The sequence below is a fragment of the Brachyistius frenatus genome, unplaced genomic scaffold (genome assembly GCF_029030835.1).
Source record: "Brachyistius frenatus isolate BFR_SWC_R1_liver_20210118 unplaced genomic scaffold, ASM2903083v1 Contig_72, whole genome shotgun sequence".
Classification (NCBI taxonomy): domain Eukaryota; kingdom Metazoa; phylum Chordata; class Actinopteri; family Embiotocidae; genus Brachyistius; species Brachyistius frenatus.
Genome location: NW_027210671.1, coordinates 227,033 through 248,284, shown reverse-complemented (window position 1 = coordinate 248,284; position 21,252 = coordinate 227,033). Strand labels below are relative to the sequence as shown.

General features: G+C 41.8%; 1 protein-coding gene across 2 annotated transcripts in view; it reads right to left on the bottom strand.

The window, feature by feature from the left end:
* The window catches only part of sema6a (sema domain, transmembrane domain (TM), and cytoplasmic domain, (semaphorin) 6A), a 107,366-nt gene that overhangs the window by 32,319 nt on the left and 53,795 nt on the right, over positions 1-21,252 (bottom strand). For both annotated transcript variants that reach the window (XM_069707734.1, XM_069707735.1), the window contains exons 4-10: positions 14,740-14,800; positions 13,326-13,388; positions 12,469-12,570; positions 5,632-5,722; positions 4,235-4,354; positions 3,646-3,734; positions 1,150-1,367 (exon numbers count right to left, since the gene is read on the bottom strand). In XM_069707734.1, coding sequence (XP_069563835.1) covers positions 1,150-1,367; positions 3,646-3,734; positions 4,235-4,354; positions 5,632-5,722; positions 12,469-12,570; positions 13,326-13,388; positions 14,740-14,800 — 744 coding nt within the window. The remainder of the gene's footprint in view (positions 1-1,149; positions 1,368-3,645; positions 3,735-4,234; positions 4,355-5,631; positions 5,723-12,468; positions 12,571-13,325; positions 13,389-14,739; positions 14,801-21,252) is intronic.

The following is a 21,252-nucleotide window of genomic DNA, read 5'->3' as shown; positions in this document are numbered from 1 at the left end:
AGCCATTGACTTATTTTTGTCTGTGTGGAATCAATGCATAGCAGATCACTGAGTCACTTGTCGATTTCTTTTATGCATCTATTCTCAGAAATAAAAACGAGGACCTGTTTACAAAGACATAAATCTTTTTCTCCCTCTTAGCTGGCTGGATTTTCTGGCTGTTGCATCATGGGTTAAATTCATCATGTAACATCGGCGAGACAGCATACACAAGGGCAGTATTATAGAGAGCAAGGTCAGGGAGCTGTTAATTCTTGGCTGAGCTACTAAATTACAGTAATTACCCTCTGCGTTGGCTATGTACAGAAACTTAGACAGTCATATGTCTGTTTATACGCAGCTGCTAACAAGGCAGAGAGATGGTGAACGAGCCGGACAGTTAAAAAGTGACGAGGCCGTGCAGCAACTCAGCAGACATCCAGACACAAACTCTGAGCGCTGCCGACACTCTGAATGTGCTCCCTCTAATTTCACCCCCTGACTATGAAATGGAAAATTAATGCCAGGATCAAAACCAGGGCTTATAGAAATTTTCAGAGGCACTGCTTCATTGGGTTTTAATGTCCATTAACCATGCTCAATTGCGTTGTCACAAGCAATTGTCTTATCTGCTAAAAAGCAGCCATAAAATGGAAAATTACAATATGTGTGAGCTATCAGCCAAGCTCTATGGCTTTGTAGTAATTTTCAATTTAGATAAAAACTCCCACTGCCTGCGAATATGAAAGGAGGTCTGAATATGAATTGCAAAAAGGGAAAATAAGATTAAACACCTGCACGTCAAGAGGGAAACAAAACTGTTTTGACAGAAGATGTAAATGTTGACCCAGTGGGCTCAGAAATTACATGTCGCCAAGAGGCACAGCAGGGCACTCGCTACCAACGTTAACAAAGGTCAGACTGTCATAATGTTGATGAATTAATGGCATTTTATAAGAATTTCAAACTGAGAAAGATAATCGGGATAATAAATGGAAATGAGTTGACACGAATGAACTTGCTGATATTTGAGATGACAGAAAAGCTCAATTTAATAACTTCAAGAAACACAATTCAATGTTGATTCTTCAGGGTCTAAAATTATATATTTTTTTAAAAAATGCTTAAAATCTTTAAAATGTTTATTTAGCTTTCTGTTTCTCAGGGTACCTGTTGTAAGGTGTGGAGAAAGTTGCCATTACTACATCCTTCCCATTGATGTGAATGACATCCGTCACAGCCTGCAGGATGTTGAAGTAGAAGTGGGAGTCACCGGGGATGGAGCAGTTCAGGCGAGACTTGAGAAACGATGTCCACTGCTTCTCCAGGACACGTGGCGAGCCACCACGGTCGTTCTTACAAACCCTCGCCACCCGAGGAAACACCACCTGATCAGACCACAAACAGTTTAAAGGCAACATTTGAATGGCTTCAGGTTGTCAAGTCACTTAAGTCACATGTTACATCTGCAATTTCAGTATCTTTGGAATCCTTCAAATAGTACTGCTCTGATTTAGCATTACACCAATATAACATGGTCAGAGTCATGATGCAGTTTAAAAAGAAATCCCAATCGCTGCTGCAGAGCCAGAGATACATCAGGTGAAGCAATTCATCATTGGGGCTTTTCTCTGGAGCCATAAAAGGGCTTTTTCACATACATATTAATATTTTCCAAGAACAATACACAAATGTGTCAAATATATGGGGGTCTGGGGTTTATTTAACAAAACAGACAAAACTAACAATTCTATCTCTATTCTATCCAACAACCAAAGCATTCAAAGTTTTGTGACCTCTTCTATTTTTAGGGTTTTTATATATAATATGACAAAAAACACGAGAGAAAAACTTGTGAAAGTATCTATTAATGTTTCATAGTTCCTGGGATATTTAACTCTTTTGTTTGATGCTTTCACCTTTTTATGAGCGTTGGAAATCTATTTTCGAGCTCTATATCATTAGATGATTTTTATCAACCCATGGAGTTTGACCAGACATCCATGGTAACCGTACAGCAAAACCACATTAATTTCACATATGCAAAAACTCAAGTGATGACATGTGACTACGTACAGGTTTTATTGTCCTCATGTGAAACATGTATTTCTGTTTGAATGACAAAAATCCTTGGGAGATACTACTGTCTTAATCCAGTGTTTCATCACTTTATAGCAAATTAAAGACAGAGGAGTAAATGGGTGTGTTTGATATGCTGTTAAAGAGTCATCACCTGGCAACAGAAAGTTTAAACTAAACAGCTTCAAATAGGAGCCAGCGCTGTAATTACAACTCTGCTGTAAGATCATGTAGCCAGTATTGTAATTAGTTGTTGTCACACTATACTTAACAGCTATAAATCTAACCCTGACCTGAAATTGACAGTGTGAATGGGAGCAAACATGTATTTAAACCAGATCCCTACACACACACACACACACACACACACACACACAAATGCATACACCACAACCCTCTGCTTCTCCATTGACCCACACACACAAATATGAATTCAGAAGCGCAGCAAAACAAACAACAACAAAAAACACTTAAGCCGACACACGCCTGTTCAGAGTGAGATTTTGGAGCATTGAGATTACAGTAAATGTATTAGGCAGAATAGGTGACACTGTCAAGTTGAATGTGGAATTATGTCAGCTTTACACTCTGCACTTCAATGTCACATGTCTACATTGGCTTATCCGTGTGTTGATACACACCAACACAGAAATGGGGCTAATGTACACACAAATACAGATGACTTCCACTGAACAAATACCTTACCTGAGGCTTCTTAATTCACTTGTGTAATGAAATATTTATCCTTTTGTGTTATGTAGATAACAATGTAACAGCCCAACATTAAAACTAGAGCAAACACAAACGTGCTGCAGCGGATTTATCAGTTCGCCATAAAGCACCGTTTACCTTGTCAGGGAAGGCTTTTCTGCTGTGTAATAATGAAGAGATATCATTCACTAAATGTTAAATTGCTCTCTGCACCATCAGTTCTACCATCACGTGCATAATTATACTGACACTGCTTTCAAAACACCCTGGCATGACCTGTATTCTCTCCGCTCTGTTCACATCTCGTCCTCTCTCTCTCTCGTGTGTTTCCTTTCATTTATTCTGCAAAAAAATATGAGCTTTTCATTTCCATAACGTATTTTCTTCTACCTGCAATCAAATTAAACCTTCCCAGGGCAGGGTCCAAAACTGAATTAAGAAGATTAATAGAAAAATGTCAGTCCTCCTGATGTAATACCTGAGGAAAGCTTGTTCCTTCTTTAACCTTTTTCTTCTCCACCATGTCTCATTTCTCAGAGACTCTTGGGTGGAATTCCTCTCGGGAAACATTGAGATGATAGGTCAAATGGGAGCGCTGCGGGACGCTTACGGACGTGCAATTCAAGGGATATATTTAGACTTCAAAATGGGATCTCTAGACATCCATGGATTTTCTTTTTGATTCTATTTTAGGTCCTGTATCCTGCCCAGTGTTTATTTTTTGCTGAAAATTGTTTTGGCCACTTTACAGCTCCTGAAAGCCTCCTTCCAGCTATGTGTTAAGTTTCCTCAGGGACTTCCCGATCCTCCCTGTAAATAGGAAGTCACCTCTGATTAGAGTTCAAACAATAGCAGAAGAATAGGGCCTGTGCTTACCTTTCCCATTGTGTTGTACTCCATAGCAATTTCCCGAAAGAAGAAGTAGATGAAGTCCCCATAATTGACTGCCTGGACAAAATAGGGCTCTGCAGGAGAAAAGAAAAGAACATATGAGTCAAAGTGACGTTTTGCTGTGACAAAACAGTTCTGACAATATTTCACAGTAAACAGACAGAATATCTGTCATATTATGCAGAAAAGCTCTGACTGTGAACCTTGAACGCCTCAATCTATCATCCATCATATCAGCGAAACAATTTGCATGCAAGTAGACACAGATCTCTCTATTGAGATTTGACAGCCTGGACTTGTGCTTGTTTCTCCCCAGGGCAGAGCAATTTCAACTCTACCGAGGTAGGTTGGCAAAATGACTGCATCAAACAGAGCATGTTGCATTAGCATAAGTGCTTCTGCTCCTCATACCTTCATTCATACACAGAGGTGCAAACACTTGTTTGCACATACATCACAGAAATACAAACACATGATGGACCATCCCTCTCAAAACCCTTGTTTGTTCTCTAACTTGTCAGTCAGCTTGGTGCTTTCCAACCATGGGGACTTTGTTTGTGTGCCCGCCACTCACCTTTCAGCCATTTGGAGTCATGTTTGACAGTGCGCAGAGTCGGGCTGTCTCCAAGGCTACGATAGATGACCGAATCGATCGCTAGAAAGTCTGTTACGGTGGCCGAGTACAGCTTGCCATCTGGAGAGGGAACACGGAGACAGAAAGTGCAATAAGGAGGAAAGATGGTGAGGAAGAGAGGAGGAGAGTGAAAAGGGAAAGACCCATAAAGGAAGAGAAAAAGGTGAAGAGAGTTAAGTTAAATCAAGAGAGAAACACATAAAGCCACTCAGAGAATCCTGCTCTCTGTGACTGGATACACAAACATGTTTCAGATGGACCTAGAAAATGAATGAATCACACAAACCGAAAGGACTCTGATAGACGACAAACAGGCTGTACACACACTTAAACATGTTACACATTTGTAATTGCCCAATCTTGTAACACTCTACAAAAGTACAAACAAACACTTGAAGCTCTGCGCTCACATACAGTCTTGGAGTGCCACAGAAAGCCACGGTCACACACTTACACGCACGTACACACACACACATGCTTCCCAAACACAATCCACCAGCAGCATGACCGCAGCCTGCCTTGGCTATAACCACGGTGGAAACTCAAACTACATAATTGAAAGGATCGCAGTCAGAGGAACCCTCTTGATTACTCAGTGCTTCCAGCTCCTTCCAAGCAGCTCTGCTACACATTAACTGGTCAAGCTCGGCATTTGCTCTCATGCTCTGCTTTGAACCAGCAGGGACAGCTCATCAATACTGCCATAAATCGGTTCACAGCAAATGTGAACAGGGACTGGATGTCTTTAACAGCCTGTGGTTCCGTTGGATCAGAAGAATCGCATCCCGCCAACGGAAATCTGACTCATTCTGGTCCCATCCATTTCTGACTTGTTTTTAATCTTATGCATTTTGAAAGAAAGCGAACGAGAGACAAAGAGGACGAAAGAAAAGTACAATAAATAACCGAAGATAGATGACTGATGTTTTTTTGTGGTACCACAATGTTACTGATGTGTTTCCAAAGGTCTCTAATGTAGCCCCAAGTTCGATGATTTGCTCTAGTGCATGCAACACAGATTGACTTTAGTTTTTGACATGTTGTCAGAGTGCTGCCATTAGAATAAACCGCAGGGTATTAGGAACAATATTAAATACAACCGCAACTAATCCCTCACTCAAATACATTCAACTTTCCCATCTAGTTCAAACATGTTTCAGTGTTTAATAACTGCAGAGAGCAGACAATTTGGATTAATGTTTTGGCCTAATGGCAGTCACTAACTATCACACAAACTTAATCTACTTTCACCTCATGGAAACTTGTGTTTCTCTCACAGTGATGACACAGTAAAAGATAATTGTCAATTCGACACACACAGATAGGTTTAAACTTACCGGCGAAGAGGGCAACGTTGGCGTGCTTGGCATCATACGGACAGCGAGCCATCCCACTGATCTCCTCTCCCAGAGCCTCCAGGGTGTCCATCTAGGGTCACGAATGAGGTGAAAGGTCAAGAAAGGGTCAAAGCAATGTAGTGCATGGTGTCAAACAAAACAATGGACTTGAAATAAAACGGGGGAAGTGTTGGACAACGAAAATCTGAAGGCACTACAATAAAAAAAAAATATGGTGTGAGTCATGATAAAATAGCCCCAAAAAGCTGCGTTGCCCAGCCCAGGAGTATTTCCATCTAACTCTGACCCACACTAATGTCCCTTGAATGCCACTCTGGTGTCAGACTGAGGGCTGTCAAAGCAGCCAATCTGGGAGTATCCGTGAAACTGTCACGGAGAGGGGAAAAAAACAAACATTTTCCACAGCAACATGTTTCTCAGTATGAGTGGATGTGGTTTGCTTCCCCTTGCCATCTTTTATCCTTCAACTATACTAGTGTTAAAGAAGAGTTTTAACAACCCTCCAGACAGATCTTCAATCCATTTACTGCAGTGCTTTCCCCTGCCCTGATTTCTAAAGTCTGTGCTTTTGCTGTGAAGAGGGAAAAAAATGGGCTAAGGAAAAATGGGTGAGCACACAGCCCTGAGCAGGGAACGTGAGTATTTTTCACTAGACCACAATAGTTTTTAAATAGTAGATCACACGGTAGTCATTATTTTAGTCAGTTTTTGCAGCTTCGATTTTGCCTGGTGCAAAGAGCTCTTCTTTGGGCAAAACATGCTACCTGATTTTGTGTGTTTCAGGAGAAATCTTTATTTTAATTCTGCATCTGGATTATTTAAAAGTAGTGTTTTTAGTACGGGGAGTCGATTTTGAATCTTTTTGCATTTTTAAAAAGCGCTAATTAAAGTCTTGGAGATGATATCTCTGAATTGGAATTTGGACAAGTTTTTCTTGTTTAGCTGCAGTTCAATTGGCAGGGCATGGCAGAGGATCAGATGTGGGTGAAAGGTCACTATCATCCCACCATGGGTAGGCTTGTCTTCCCCAGCACGCCTCAGGACACTGTCTTACCCTGGCAACAAACCAGGGATACACACACACACACACACACACACACACACACACACACACACACACACACACACACACACACACACACACACACACACACACACACACACACACACACACACACACACACACACACACGAGATAGAAAAATAAAAGCCATACTGCACTGACCAGAGGCTGAGGTCAGAGAAGATTACTATAGACACAGCTTCACAGTCCACAATACATAGTCATTTTTCTTCCCTATCTCTGTTTCTATCTCTCTCGTAATATACCTCCTCGCTTCCTCACTTTCTCCCTTTCTCTTGACAAAGAGGATCGTAGCTTGCCAACGCTCCAAACTGCTTACGCCGCCCTTTCTGGTCTCTAAACAGGTCATTTTGTTTTCTATTCCTGTCTCGGCGGAAACGGTTATCATCTGCCCACTAAAAAGGTCACACACACTCCGGCACAACGCTGGAAAAGCTTGCCAGAGAAATTGTTGAGGCTGATTTGGCAGAGAAAATTACAAGTGACCTTTTACAACAAACGCAGAACCACCAGCAGCAGAGCATTTCTCGATTTCACATTCCCTCTGTTTCTTCAGAAATTAAAGCAGGATAATATATAGAGGCAGGCTGGACATATATTGTCATTAGGCAGGAGAGACTGTAATTATAGATTAGACTGAGTTAATCATAAGAGACGTGAGTAGCTGAAGGTCTGGTGCGTCCACTGAATCAGAGCATCAAGCATCTGGGTGCACAGAGTGACATGGGAACTCGGTTAAGCTTGAAACGTCAGCAGCTTCTGTGTCATCTACCTAACACAAACACTCCCTCCTTCTCTGACACACCACAAATATACATTCGCGGCATCCCCCGCCCCTCCAGCTCCTCAGTTGATTTCACCAAGGTAGTGACCTCTGTCTACTGAGCTTGGCTGGCTGTCACTAATCTATTCCTGCCGTTTGAACAGAGGAAGACACTCCCAGCCCAGCCACAGATATGCACACAGCGCCAGTCTCCTGTCAAGTTGGCATGTGCGGAGAAACAACAGCCACTGCTCACTTCCACGGCGTTCCCCTTGTCTAAAGCAATATCCAGTATTTTTTTGAAAAAGGGCACGAGAAATCCATATAACTGAAACACTGAACCAGAACAGTTTTAAACATTTCCGTAAAGATCAGGTTTTGATCCGTTTTTTTTTTTTTTTGCCTCGTTTATGTTGTCAACTCCACTGGCTGCATAAAATAAAGAAGTGCTTCAGCTTTGTAGAAACACAATTCAAACTAATGGGATATTGTCACACTTCGTCAGGCCGGCTGTTGGGAGGTACTGAAGCTCAGCGGATGAATGTACTGTCACCTTGGCTTGGGGTGTAGTGTATCTAGATGAATTAATTACTACAAGAGCTCATTGGGGTTTTCCATAGGCTATATGCTAATCAATTAGACAAACACAATGTAGATCCAAAACATGCCCATCAGGAGTGTTATAATTGGTTCAGCATCAGCTTCAGTATTCAGGGTGAGGGACACGTTCTGATTCTGAGTCTTTGTTGATGTTTTTTAGGAGGACTCTTTTATGGGCTTTATTTATCATTGCTGAGGGATTTGTGAAATCTTACTGAGGACAAACATAGGGTAAACTGAGCCAGCGTCCCACTTATTAACTGGTTGATTGAAAAAGCATCCTTGAAATATTATGGACTTACATAAAATGAGCACAGTAATACTTACAGTACATGTACACAGAACTATCCTTTTGTGCAAATTGGTGGTTCCAAAGTAATAACCGGTTTAAGTAGTTAGAGATTTTGTTCTAATTGTTGGTTTCCAAAAGAGCAGCCACTGGCACACTGCACTGGTCCTGGCATACTGATAAATTCTTAAATTGGTGACCTGCAGTTTGCAGGTGGGTTCGGTCTCAGGACATTTCTTTGTATGCAATCCATATTTCCACCTGCAACAACCTTCTCTAACCATAAAGGTCAAGTGCACAAGTTCACACCTGGACCAGAAGCAGTTGTGTAAACCAAACAAGGACACGTCTCCCTGGGAGATTAATCGTTATGGCCCATTTCTCTGCAACCTGTTTCTGAGCACTGGAGGATGAAACCTTTCCCTGACCACCTTTAACTCCAGAGCAGGAAGCTGGAGTCTTTGCAGCTGTTGAAATATTTAAGCAATAGGGAAATAAACTCATTTATCAGAACCTTCACCTTTCTGAAGTCATTGATCTTTTTGAACGAGATGTGTGAACAAACATTGTACACACCTGAGCATAATTTGGTTAATTATGTGTCCTTACTGATGTACAGTTCAAGTGTTGTAATGAACATTGTGAATCAAACAGCTTGTGGAAAAGCTGAAGTAAAAAAGGAAAGTGTGGATGTATTTTCCCCTTGTTGATTACAAAAAAATCTCTGTGTACACGACTCATTTCAAATGCAAAGACCTGGAAATTTCCCAGTACTCCTCAGTCCACTAGTAACAGGGACACATCACTTGGGAGTCGCTACCACCAAGACTCCCACTGATTCCCCGTTGCTTCACCCGGCAACAGGCGATGAAACTGACTCCAGTCATATATCAGCCCAGCTGGATGGGGTGTTTATTATTACAACACAGCAAGGGAGTGACAGAGGGAGAAAGCGACAGAGGGAAAGATGGCGGAGTGGTGGGAGCAATGGAGGGGGAGAGGAATTAAGGCTGGCAGGAGAGAGGAGAAGACGAGAGGTAGGAGGGAGCAAGGGAGGATGAATAGAAGAGGGAGTTGGGTGCTGTGTGGTGCTAAGGGAGAGGACTATGCCATCCTGCCAATGTGTCTGTCCATGTTTTTTCTATATGCATATATTTGTGTGCCTCAGTGTGTTTGTGTAGAGTAGATACTGCCAACATAAAGCGAAGGGCAGATCATGAGAAGAAGCTAATGACAAGAGGAAATTGATAGTTTTGAGGAAAAAAAACAACAACAAAGGATTTCAGAGCGAGGAAAAACTAAAGAGGTAACCAGGCAGGAAAGGTGTTAGAACAGAAAACATCATGGGGTGTTACTGGTTTGGGCGGGCGCCCTCCCTGCCCCCTCTGTCTGCCTCCACCTCTGCTCTCCTCTTATGCCTCCCGTTCCCTCCCGCTTGCCCTCGCAGCGTTGTTGATTAATGTGGGATGAGGCTGGCCCCGAAACAGAAGCTCTTTTCAGCGCTGTCACACTGGGGAGATGGAGAGGCAAACTGTGGCCAAGGTGGATTTAACCACACACACACACACACACACACACACACACACACACACACACACACACACACACACACACACACACACACACACACACACACACACACACACACACACACACACACACACACACACTTTTGACCAAGCAGAGCCCAGCATGCCATCAAAGGCCTGGTATCTGCCCAGAAAGTCGGCTAGCCTGCCAGCAGTACAGTGTATGCCTGTGCTTTTGTGAAATGTGTGTGTGTGGTATGGTTACATGTTTGCACAGTTGTCAGTGTTTGCATGGGTGCATACACATTTTTGTTTCTGCATGCGGCTGAACATTTGAATCTACATTTCCATGTTTATAATCCAATTTCAGTACTGGCACAATAATTCAATCATTTCTCAACTAAAATGTCTGTTTGATTCATAAGTGAGTGGAACTATTTCTGAACCTCTTCTACCTTAGAGGTCCAGGCACCGGGACAAGATCCTTTCTGTTATACGAACGCACATTCACTGAGGAGGCCACCTTGTATGATTCAAATAGATGTTGCATTTGTTGTGCTTCATTTCTGTTGCATTAAACTAGGTAGAGTTGTAGTAAGCAATTTTTAGAACAGGTTCAATAACATCACTGTTTACTGACCCGTTGTTATAAGGCTGCTATTTACAGAACTCTCTGGTTTATAGATTTGACTCAGTTGAGTTTTTCAAATCTCACTATGGCCTGGTGATAAGGATAAGGAGGCATATTGTTTTTCAAAATTCTCCAAAGTATGTATCATCCATAAAGCCCAGGGTTGTTCAGTCTCGCCATACAGTTTTGCGAATGTTACTGACCAAATTCGAGGATGTTTTTTCAAGTGGAAATTTCTCAAAACAGCCTTGGGCTTAAGAGGTTAAAGGAAACAGTTGCAGGCAAATTAACGGACTCAAGTCTGGAAGGGCCCAGATGTACTGAGCTAATATAAAACATGGAAACATATTTTAATGAACACTTATAAAACAGTTGTATGTTATGGTGTTATAGGCAGATGTTTATCTTTTCATAAAATTTATAAATAAAGTACTGATTTATATATATATATAATGCTCCTGTGTGTATTCATTGCCATTTTAGAAACACTTCCCCTCCCTTCCTCTTAACTCCAGCTGACTAGCAGCAATATCGGTGCAGTAACAGCTAAAACACAAACCTTGAAACCATAACCAGAGGCGCCATAAAAGCTAACCACGCCTGATAAATGCGGAGACATAAATCCCGCTTTCGCTGCAGGAAGAGTCAGTGAATCGAGAGACGTCCACTCTGTGTGCTTATCATGCTGAACCACAAAGGCACCGGAGCGGAGATGTCTTGTTTTTCTGGTAAACAGATCTAGTGAACAAAAGTAGGAGAGTTTTCCCCACAGGCCACCTAGATAACATCTCCGTGTGCTGTGACCGTCGCATTACTTCCTAACAAACCAAACAATAGCATCCTTCAGGACAGACGCACTGCTGAGTGTCCCTCGCCTCCTGTCTGTATAACTGTCTGACTGTATGATGCTGTTCAGATTTGATTTCACCTCATGACAGTGCACAGTCACTCTACAATATAACTCTTTCTCATACTTGAATGAAATGACATTGATATTAACGTTAATATTTGGTGGGTTGTGAGCAGATTTCAGGCAAATGAGCACTTTATAGTTTAAAAAAATAGATACAATTTAGATAATACCAATTCATTATTTATTATTTAGCCTTGGCTGACCTGTTAGCTCCGGCAGATGCATAAGCATGGTCTTGTAAATGAGCTAAGACTGACTCATTGTGGCAATTCTGCTCACTTTTCACACTGGAGCATCAAAAAAACATCAGATTTATGTCACCAGGGAAGGAAAAAATTGGGCAGTTTGAACACAGCCTATCTGCTTTTTATGTTTGTCCATCTGCCTCCCTGTATACTGAGATTTTTTTCTTCTCTCCATGTCTATTGTTTATTGACATCTCTATTTTTGTCCACCAAGTCAGTCTTCATGTCTTCCTTCACTTTGTATTGACCCAAGCTCAATAAAATGCATCTCCTCTTTTCACGGTTTAAATTTTTTTCTGAAGGAATCTTGAAACTATACTAAATATGACCACGGAGATGTTTACAGGAGAAGGTTGAATCGCATTTCAGGACTGAGCCTTCACTTGCATTTCACAGTGTGAGTGTGTGTGCATGCGTGTGTATGGAATGAGGTAGGTTGTTCGGTTCCCCTGCTTTTAAATCGAGCGTGTCAAAGTACACCTGGAGATAAAGACATAGGAGGAGGACCGGCTAAGTGGTGAGAGTCATCCATCTATGTCCACAGCTCCGTAGCTCACCCCCTCTAAACTCTCACATGGCTGGGGTCGAAAAATATGTTTGTTTGTGTGGGCGACAGACTAGGACGGACAAAGTGGAGCGGAGTTTTAAAACACTGTATGTGTACAGTATGATGAATCCCTACCATTGAGGTCAAAAAAGAGGCAAAGAGCACCAAAGAGTAGTTTTTACATGCGTGTAAATGTGTGTGTTTAGAGTCTCTACCTTGTAGGTTCGACAGGACGGGTTGAAAGCATTTGTTCCACAAACAAACAAGGTGTCATCATTTTGCTGCAGGAGTACTTTGATGAAATTGTGACACTCATCCTTCAGGGAGCGCCGGGCAACAAAGAGACAAGAGAAAACAAGAAGAGAGGAAGTCCATGGTGACATTTGTGTCTTTGTTGTAAACACTTTCACATCGATAGCTACGTGTTTTTTTTTTTTTTTAAACAAGAGACTTTTTCTCTTCTTTCTTTCAATACACCATGTCGTGCTCTACAGACAAGTGAGAAACATGTGTAACAAACATCAAACAAGTAATCATGATATGCAGCATTACCTCATGGCACATAAAGACACGGTTACAACAGATCTTAGGGTGCAATTTAACATCTTTGTAATGAAACAATTATTCCTTTTTAAATTGAGAGAAAATAAAATTATACTGGCATTAGACATGTAAGTTTCCACTGCTATGGTCTATAAATTATGATTGCAGAAGGTTATATGATCTGCAGGCAGTGTGTTATTGCACCTCCAGGGTCCTGTGTCTGTTAATGTGTGTGTGAGAGAGAGAGAAAAAAAAAATCGAGATGGTGAGTGATTAGATCTGTTACACTATCAGGTATTATGTGTGATTGAATGAAGATGTTTTCTGAAGAATAAGGTGGCATTTGTTCTATAAATGAAGTCAGGGTGCAAGCACTGAAGTTGTGTGTGTGTGTGTGTGTGTGTGTGTGTGTGTGTGTGTGTGTGTGTGTGTGTGTGTGTGTGTGTGTGCGTGCGTGCGTGCGTGCGTGCGTGCGTGCGTGCGTGCGTGCGTGCGTGTGTGCGTGCGTGTGTGTGTGTGTTTTCTCTACCTTGTGCTTCCCTTTCATTCTGCAAGTGTCCACATCTGCCTGTCTGGACTTCCATGTCATTTTCTGAAGAAAAAAAAAGGGACATGGAGGAGAAAAGGAGAAAAGGAGAGTGTCAGACAGCTGAACCTCAAGGAGAAAAAAACAAGGTCGATTATCCAGCTACACTCTGATCAATAATCATCATCTGAGTTTCTCCATTATTGATTCCCCTCATGAGGCACCTGTTCTGAGGTGAACTTTATTCTAAACTGTTTGGAGATCAGTTTTCCTCCTTGAACATCCATTTCTCTGCCAGACAGAAAGAAATACGATACTGACCCCGGATCAGAACAAAGTCTGTCTAAGGACAAATCCTGCCTCAGAGTGGAGAGCAGGTTTGTGGATTGATAGGCTGGCCATCCTTGTGCAAACACACACACTCATGCACTGCTTTGGCCTGCGGGTGAGCGCTAGTCCATACCTGTCAGTCAACTACAAACACAAACTTATACACCCTCTTTCACTGTCACACACACTGATCAGTCAATGTTAAGTTATATCTGCTCTTCATCCAACCGTGCACACACATGCACACAAATCTCCACCTCTGTGGTCTCTGCCCTGTGTGGCCCGAGGGTCAGTGCGGAGCCACAGGTTCAGACCACTGCATAGCCGTCGCTGTTGTACAATTTGTTTGGAGCTCAGACGCTGATTGAAGACTCTCAGTCATCAATCAATCTACATGTTTCCCACCAGCCTTTCATCTGCAGCCTGCTCTCATTAAGACCCACTCACCGGGCTTTGACATTGAAGTGGATGAGGTGGAGGGACGCCGGGTTGTTGTATACATGAGAATGGCCTTGTTTAAATTCTGTTTGCATGCATTATGTTGTGGGCAAGTGATGCCAGCGAGGAGTGGTTGGAATGGAATGGAGAGTGGGTTATTACGGCCGAGGGTAAATATGAGGCGCTTTTTGAATAATCTGAAACTATACAAAAGGATGTTCTCCCACTCTGCATCCATCCGGTGTTTCTCACCCTTCTGCTATTCATCTCACCTTTGCTTTCCCTATCTTTTACCTGCTTATCTTCATCTATTCATTCCCCTGCTCCTTCTCCCTCCCTCACTTCCACTCCTGTCCTCTCAGCTTCCGTTGCACACCCATAAGTCCTTCCGCTGTCCCACTGATGAGTGTGAATGACGCAGGCAGTTTGCTAGCTGATTGATTGGATAATCTTCTTAACGGGGTCACCATGGCAAGCATGGAAGGCTCACACCGGTGAGCGGGTGAGTAAGACTGCTGGCAGGCATATACAGTCCGAAATGTATACGCCCACGTGCTCACACAAACACACAGTGGCAGGTTATTAGGGTTACACTGTCAATCACAGCAAGCTGAGAACAACACATCCTCAAAGAGACAGTCTCACTCACCTTACTGAAAAAGATCTCGTCACTGTTGGCAGTGTCCGTGTCCACCGTGTATATGTGATCCCTGCGAGGGATCGAGGGCGGACAAGAGAGGGAGGAGAGGGGGGGGGGGCAGTTTGGGAGAAAGCAGCAAGAGAGATGAGAAGATAAGAGGTCAGACAGCAACAGACAGTCAAAAATTCAACAAACAATAAACCCTTTTCTTTTCTTCCCTATGCTTTCCCCCTGCAGGCAGCAAACAACGTCAGAAAATGGGGCTTTGTATAAACTTTGTTCAAACTTCAAAAAATGACAATAAACAAAAGGAGGCCAAAGCTATTTGCTCTGTCAGACAGAAACAGTCAACAAAGGTTTAGAGCGCTGTGGCACAGGCCCGGGGACAAAAGCCTCTTTGTCCCAGAAAAAGGTCTTGAAGGGGGGTGAGGGAGGAGGGAAGGTTGAGACGGGAGGTGCCAAGTCACTCAGAGCTGTTGAGGTCAATTAAGCCTAGTGTTTGAGCCACAGGAAATCTATACTAACATTCATTATAGCTCAGACAAGAAGACTTATGTGTGCTGGCCTGGAAATATACAGGCTTCTCCTGTATTACACAGTCCAGCCATAAATGCCCCAGCAGGGCATATGGAAGACATAAAACTCACAAGGGTCAACTACATCTCAGACAGACGGACCGGCTGGTTGACCAGGCATGTAGCTACACCAAAGTACCACAGAGAATTAGGGTGCAGACATGGAGAGGGAGGGTCGGAGGTGCAGAGGAGGCGGAAAAAAAAAAGGAGGGGGCTTTATCTCATTTGAGAAGAGAACCAAAGGTGACCATGCCAAGTGATGTAACTGCTTTAATTTGTTGGAGATTAGCTGTTGAACGTGGTTTTAATCAAAGTGTGTAGCAGTGGCATCGTCAGGCTCACGTCTTAATTACGTTCCAGCTCCCCAACCTGCGCTCAGCCAGCCAGCCTGGTTTGCTCTCTCATTAACTAAATCAAATAAAGTCTTTGGAGGAACAGGCATCTTGAAATGAATCCACTTATATCGCTTTCCTGGGGGCCACCACTACCTCCTCCATGATAAAACCCAACCTACTGTACATTATCAGCCATGATACTTAAATTGAATAATTCATCTTTGAGAGCAGTTAAAATTAAGAAAACAGTTATGCTTTCTCAGTGGGAGAGGACAAGTTTCCAGCAAGACCATGGGAGAAATCTCTGCTTTGATTTCTGTCACTTAAACACATCACACAATCCACAGGAACCACTGATCAGTAATGTGACTTATACGTCACTGAAGCTAGATGGGAAGCAACCTCATCATCATGTTAAAAAAAAAACTATGAAATAGATGATGCCACAGTACAGAAGACACAATACAGCAGATGACTGTAAATGCAAAACAACTACAGCAAATGGCTGCGTATACATTTGAAAATACAAAGAACCAAATACTGAACATCCTTTTTCAAACTCATTCTCAAAACATAGTATACTCAAATTCCTATCTTTATTTTTTTGGATGACCCTCACTAACTTAGAAAGTCAATCTCTGGTTGACCTTAACACATACATTCCTTGATGAAATTTTGTGACTTATTGAAAACCCATCATGTCCAATTTAAATGAAGAACATTTTTATATAAAAGCAAAGAGAAAATTCAACATAATGTCACTGGGATGCATCCTGTGCCCTTCCTTCCAAGTTGACTTACTTAAGCAAATGGCAGATGCTGACTGTCACTGTGCAGTCTGCAACGATTGAAAATTGAGCATCTCGGGCCAGAACCACAAACTCCACCTTTTCATTAAGGCCCACTGGTTGTGCTATTATTGCGCTACTCTTTTGTAATTGGTCTGGAATTTTTGTGTTCCTGAGCGGCCATGTGTCACTGTTTCTTTCACCTTGCTTCCATTGTAACACAATAATAAAATGTATTAGGGCTATAGTAACGTTTGATTTAATATCACATGTAACTTGTAAAAAACAAAATCAACATTATCACATTGAAAATACAGGAACAATAGAGAATAAACATTAAAATGGGAATGAAAAATGTTGGGCGATAACAGTGATACATGGTATGACTATAATCTTCTGAAATGTCACCTAAAGTTCAGCAAGTTGTTCATTTAACTTCGTTTATATCTTTATATTAAAAATTCAAACTTTATATTAAAAAAGACAAAACTAAATCAAAAACTATTAAATCAAAGGATTACTTTAGGATTTAGTGTAATCCCTTGGGTTATTTTACTGCCTGCAGTTTTAAAACAGCTCATGAGTAATCTGTAATTGACTGCTCCATAATTTTCAACAGTAACCTTCCCAGTTATTCTCCCCATCTTGTGCCTTTCTTGCCCCGGTGCTGACAGCGGCCTCAAGGGCCATGGCCTTCCAGCTGCAGGGTTTTTGGTTCCAGCAGAGATTAGAGGGAGCCAAGCGATGAGGCGTCCCTCAAACATCCTGACTGGAGCTGGAGGAGGACAATGGAGCGGCTGTGTCTGTGTCAACACCAGCTCTCTAAACACACATGTGCAAGGAGAGCCCCCCCCTCACACACCACCTCCTTTTACCCCAACACGATCACACAAATGTACACATGCACCCTTTCCCCTCTTCACCACTGCACCTGAACTCATATTACAACATATTCACTTCCCGCTGGTGCGAGTCACATTGATAAAACTTCAGATGAAAAAGAAAGAAAAGCAAACAGAGGCAGGTGTGCAAGGACCACACTGGTGGGAGTCTATTGTATGTTGTGATTAACTACAAATTGAAGATAGTTGATATTAGAAGGGATCATTTTCAAACGCAACCCTGCCGTTGTAAAATTGATTTCCTACCCTTCAGGCAGTCAGAGGTTTATTTGATAACATGTGAAGTCAAAATGCAGAAGTGAAATACATGATCTATCAAAGCCAACATTTTATTCTCTGTTTCCCTGCAAAGTTACATCATTGTCACAAGGTATGATCTAACAATAAAAGCTTTGGATTCACTAGCTATTATTATTGGAGTGGATGGATGATGAAAGCAAAAATGATTTATCTCATTAATAAACTGCAGTTTATTATCCTGATTTTGATTAATCAATTAATCCTTTAGTTCATGTCCACGTCAAAAATGTAAAAAAAAAAATACAAATGCAATTATCTAGACTCCAACATCACCTACTCAAATGTCAATGTCAATGTTTTTCACGCCAATCCCAAAATCCCCAAAATATTCTGATATTCTACAACAAGTTTTTATCATAGAGAAGAGCAGCAAATCATCTCAGAGGCAGAAACCATAGAAAATGTTTTATTCTTCTTAAAAACAACCTGAATTGATACATTGATCAAAGGTTTCTGACAAAACATTAAGGTTGGAACATCACCAGGGGAACTTTATTTTCAAACTGTGGCAAACGATATAGAAACTGTGGATGCTTAATAGCTCATCACTTTGACATCCTCCACTAAGTTGAAGAAAAACATCAACCGTGTTTTTGAGTAAAGGACAAGATTTGCAATTATTTCTCAACTGTTTATATGGTCATATTAAGAAGCACAACTTCAACATATTTGTTACTTTGCTGAGATATCAGCATTTTTTTCTGAGCCTTTATAAATGTTTTCTTGTTATGAGTCTTCACAAAAAGAAGCCACTCCACTGACCCCGCAGCCTAAAACCGAATAGTATTTCCAGACCATGCCCGCCTGCTGACCACAGTTCAGACTAAACAAATTGTTATGACTAAAAGCTGCTGTCCTCTTCGGGCAAATATGTGGACCAGAGTCGTCTCACAACCTAATTTCATTATGCAACAGCCCATTTTCATTTGCGCTGAGCAGTTCACTGTGAATACAAAAATAGATGTTCTATTGTCTTTTGTGTCCTCGAACAGAATCCATTTACATCACTGATGTACAATTTGTACTTGTAAAGTCATTTATGAGAATGAAAAATGTTGTATGAGTGGTCCTCCATTTACATACAATATATGTATTAATCCAGGCATCTTAGATCACGTAAACTCTTTCAAATAAAACTTCATAATAATTCAAGAGCAGAGCATGAGGCGTTATTGTTGGTATACAGTGTATATATATTGTAATATGAACTGTTAAGTAAAAGCAAAGCCAAAATCAGTTCATGTAAAGAAGTGTTAAACTTCCTCAATGGATGGATATGGTTCAAGAATATACAAGAAATTCTAACAAGACATTATGAGCTTTATTAGCATCCTTTCAAACGTGATAAATGAGCTATTAGCAGTTTTACCTTTGTAATGTACCTGTGTATTTATAGTCAACTATTAATGGATTACTTTGAGGAAACTGAACAGGCCAGAGGATTCACATACTCTAGGGTTGGTAGGAGCGCAGTTTTTCGATGATTTCTCAGGAGAGTCATGGATGTCAATTCATGACAGACATCCGAGATAATCACATCCCCAGAAACTGGAAGTTACACAATACTGTGTATGTGTGTCATGTGTGTTCAGATTTGGTCCTCCAACTAAACTATTTTGACACAAATTGCAGCACTGGGGAGAATTTGTCTAAAAGTGTTTCATAGTAACTACTGCTACTCAAACTTCTTGGGCCAAATCAGTTGGCCAAACAACAACAGCTAACTTCCCATTGTTTGTAAAACACCAGCATGCATCTGTCCATTCACCTTGGGCAGCATCTCTGCCTCACATCTCCCTTCAGTGCTCCTACTTTCCCCTGGAAACTTACAGTCCAACCAGAATTTGTCTCTTCATTTGCTGAGAAGTTTTGCTGTATTTCATTCACTTTCCCGTCATTTTTCTCACTTTCAGCTGTCAATCAAACAGTCTGAGGATGGCTCAGTGCTTTTACACAAAACATAAGGTTGTGTAGGGGTTGTGGTTCTGATGATAAAGTTCAAAACACCGCGAGAATCTGAGGAAAATGAAATCACAGAAGGCTTTAAGAGCGGATGAGCACTGAACATTGAGTGTTGATGTGAATCACTTGGCGTGGGTCTTTGCATTTCCCGAAATTCGGCGACAAAAATGCATGAGTAGGACGGAAGGTATGCAAATATCCTCTTGGGCACAAATACGGAGACACTGTAAGAGGATGGGTGCACACGGAGATAAAGAGCTGAATGATCAATTCAAGACAGTGGACCAACTGAGCATGGGCAAGAGTGTGAGATTGAGTGCAAAAGAGTGATACAGAGGGTCTCCGTCGGACATGTAGCCGTGCGTGGCCATGAGAACACAGGGTCTTTGTGAGGAGGAATGTCGTTTTCATAACAGCGTATTCCTTCTGGAGCGACTGCAGGCCAGCTTGGTCCATCTGCTGGGCTTTTGTCAAACTATCTCGCACTCAGGCAGCAGAAAAGAGGGGAAGGTGATTAGCATGCACCCCACACCTTACGCCACCACCCCACTTTCTGCAAGCTAAATGCCTGCACATCCACCCTCCTCTATACCTCCCACCCTTTCCCTCTCATCACCCTCTTCACCCATATTCCTCTCTCTTCATCACTGGATCATGGGTGGTGGAGGAAGGTTCATTGTACATTGTTTTGGCTTTCACTGGTTCAAATTCTCTTCACAAAGTGGAAGGGAGGGAGCCGGGGAAGCCAGCAGGCACCTCTGGGCTGTGAAGGGAGTTGTTGAAGTTCTGAATGGGCTGAGGGCATCGAGAGGCCCTCGGTGATGTGGTGGCATGAAACACAACAAGCCAGGGGTCACTCACCCCCAAACTGAGGCAGGTTGTTCTTTTCGAAGGTTTAAGTTCTCATTACGATTTTATACATTCTCTCCACATTTCCTTGTGTGTGTGTGTGTGTGTGTGTGTGTGTGTGTGTGTGTGTGTGTGTGCGTGCGTGCGTGCGGGCGGGCGTGCGTGCGTGCGTGCGTGCGTGCGTGCGTGCGTGCGTGCGTGCGTGTGTGTGTGTGTGTGTGTGAATGCATGTGTTTTTCTGCGTGGCTGTTCCAGTGGGCTGAGGGAGATGTTGTGAGCCTTAGTGTAATTAAACAGAAATGCATAGTACCTGAATAGAAGATCTGATTTTGTTTACATGTATTGATAAAAAAAAAATTGATCCAGTGGCCTGAAATTATTTTCAGTTTTTCCATCTCCATTTTAATTTCGGAGGAGCCCAGTAAGAAAGACAATTTATAATTAACTAAACTTTGTTATCTGTACTTTTTTGAATCACTTCACTCGTGTTTATGAATTAATTTGTGCACTAACAGAACCTGTCATTAAGTAAGTTGCTAATGTTTTAATGTCGTAAAGAGAAGCCACAGATGTTGTGTTTAATACTTAATATCCAAACATCAACATTTTTCTGGTTAATAACTGTACTACACAGAATCTGCTGATTTAGATGAGATTAGCAGCTTTAATTTATTATTTTGAACTTCATCAATGTAAAGCTACATAGTGGTATATGTGCACTGGACATCAAGGAGACAAGGACAAACGTAATGAACGTGATAACCTAAAACAAATTTATTCGAGGAAACAGTCAATGTTTGTACAGGCACCT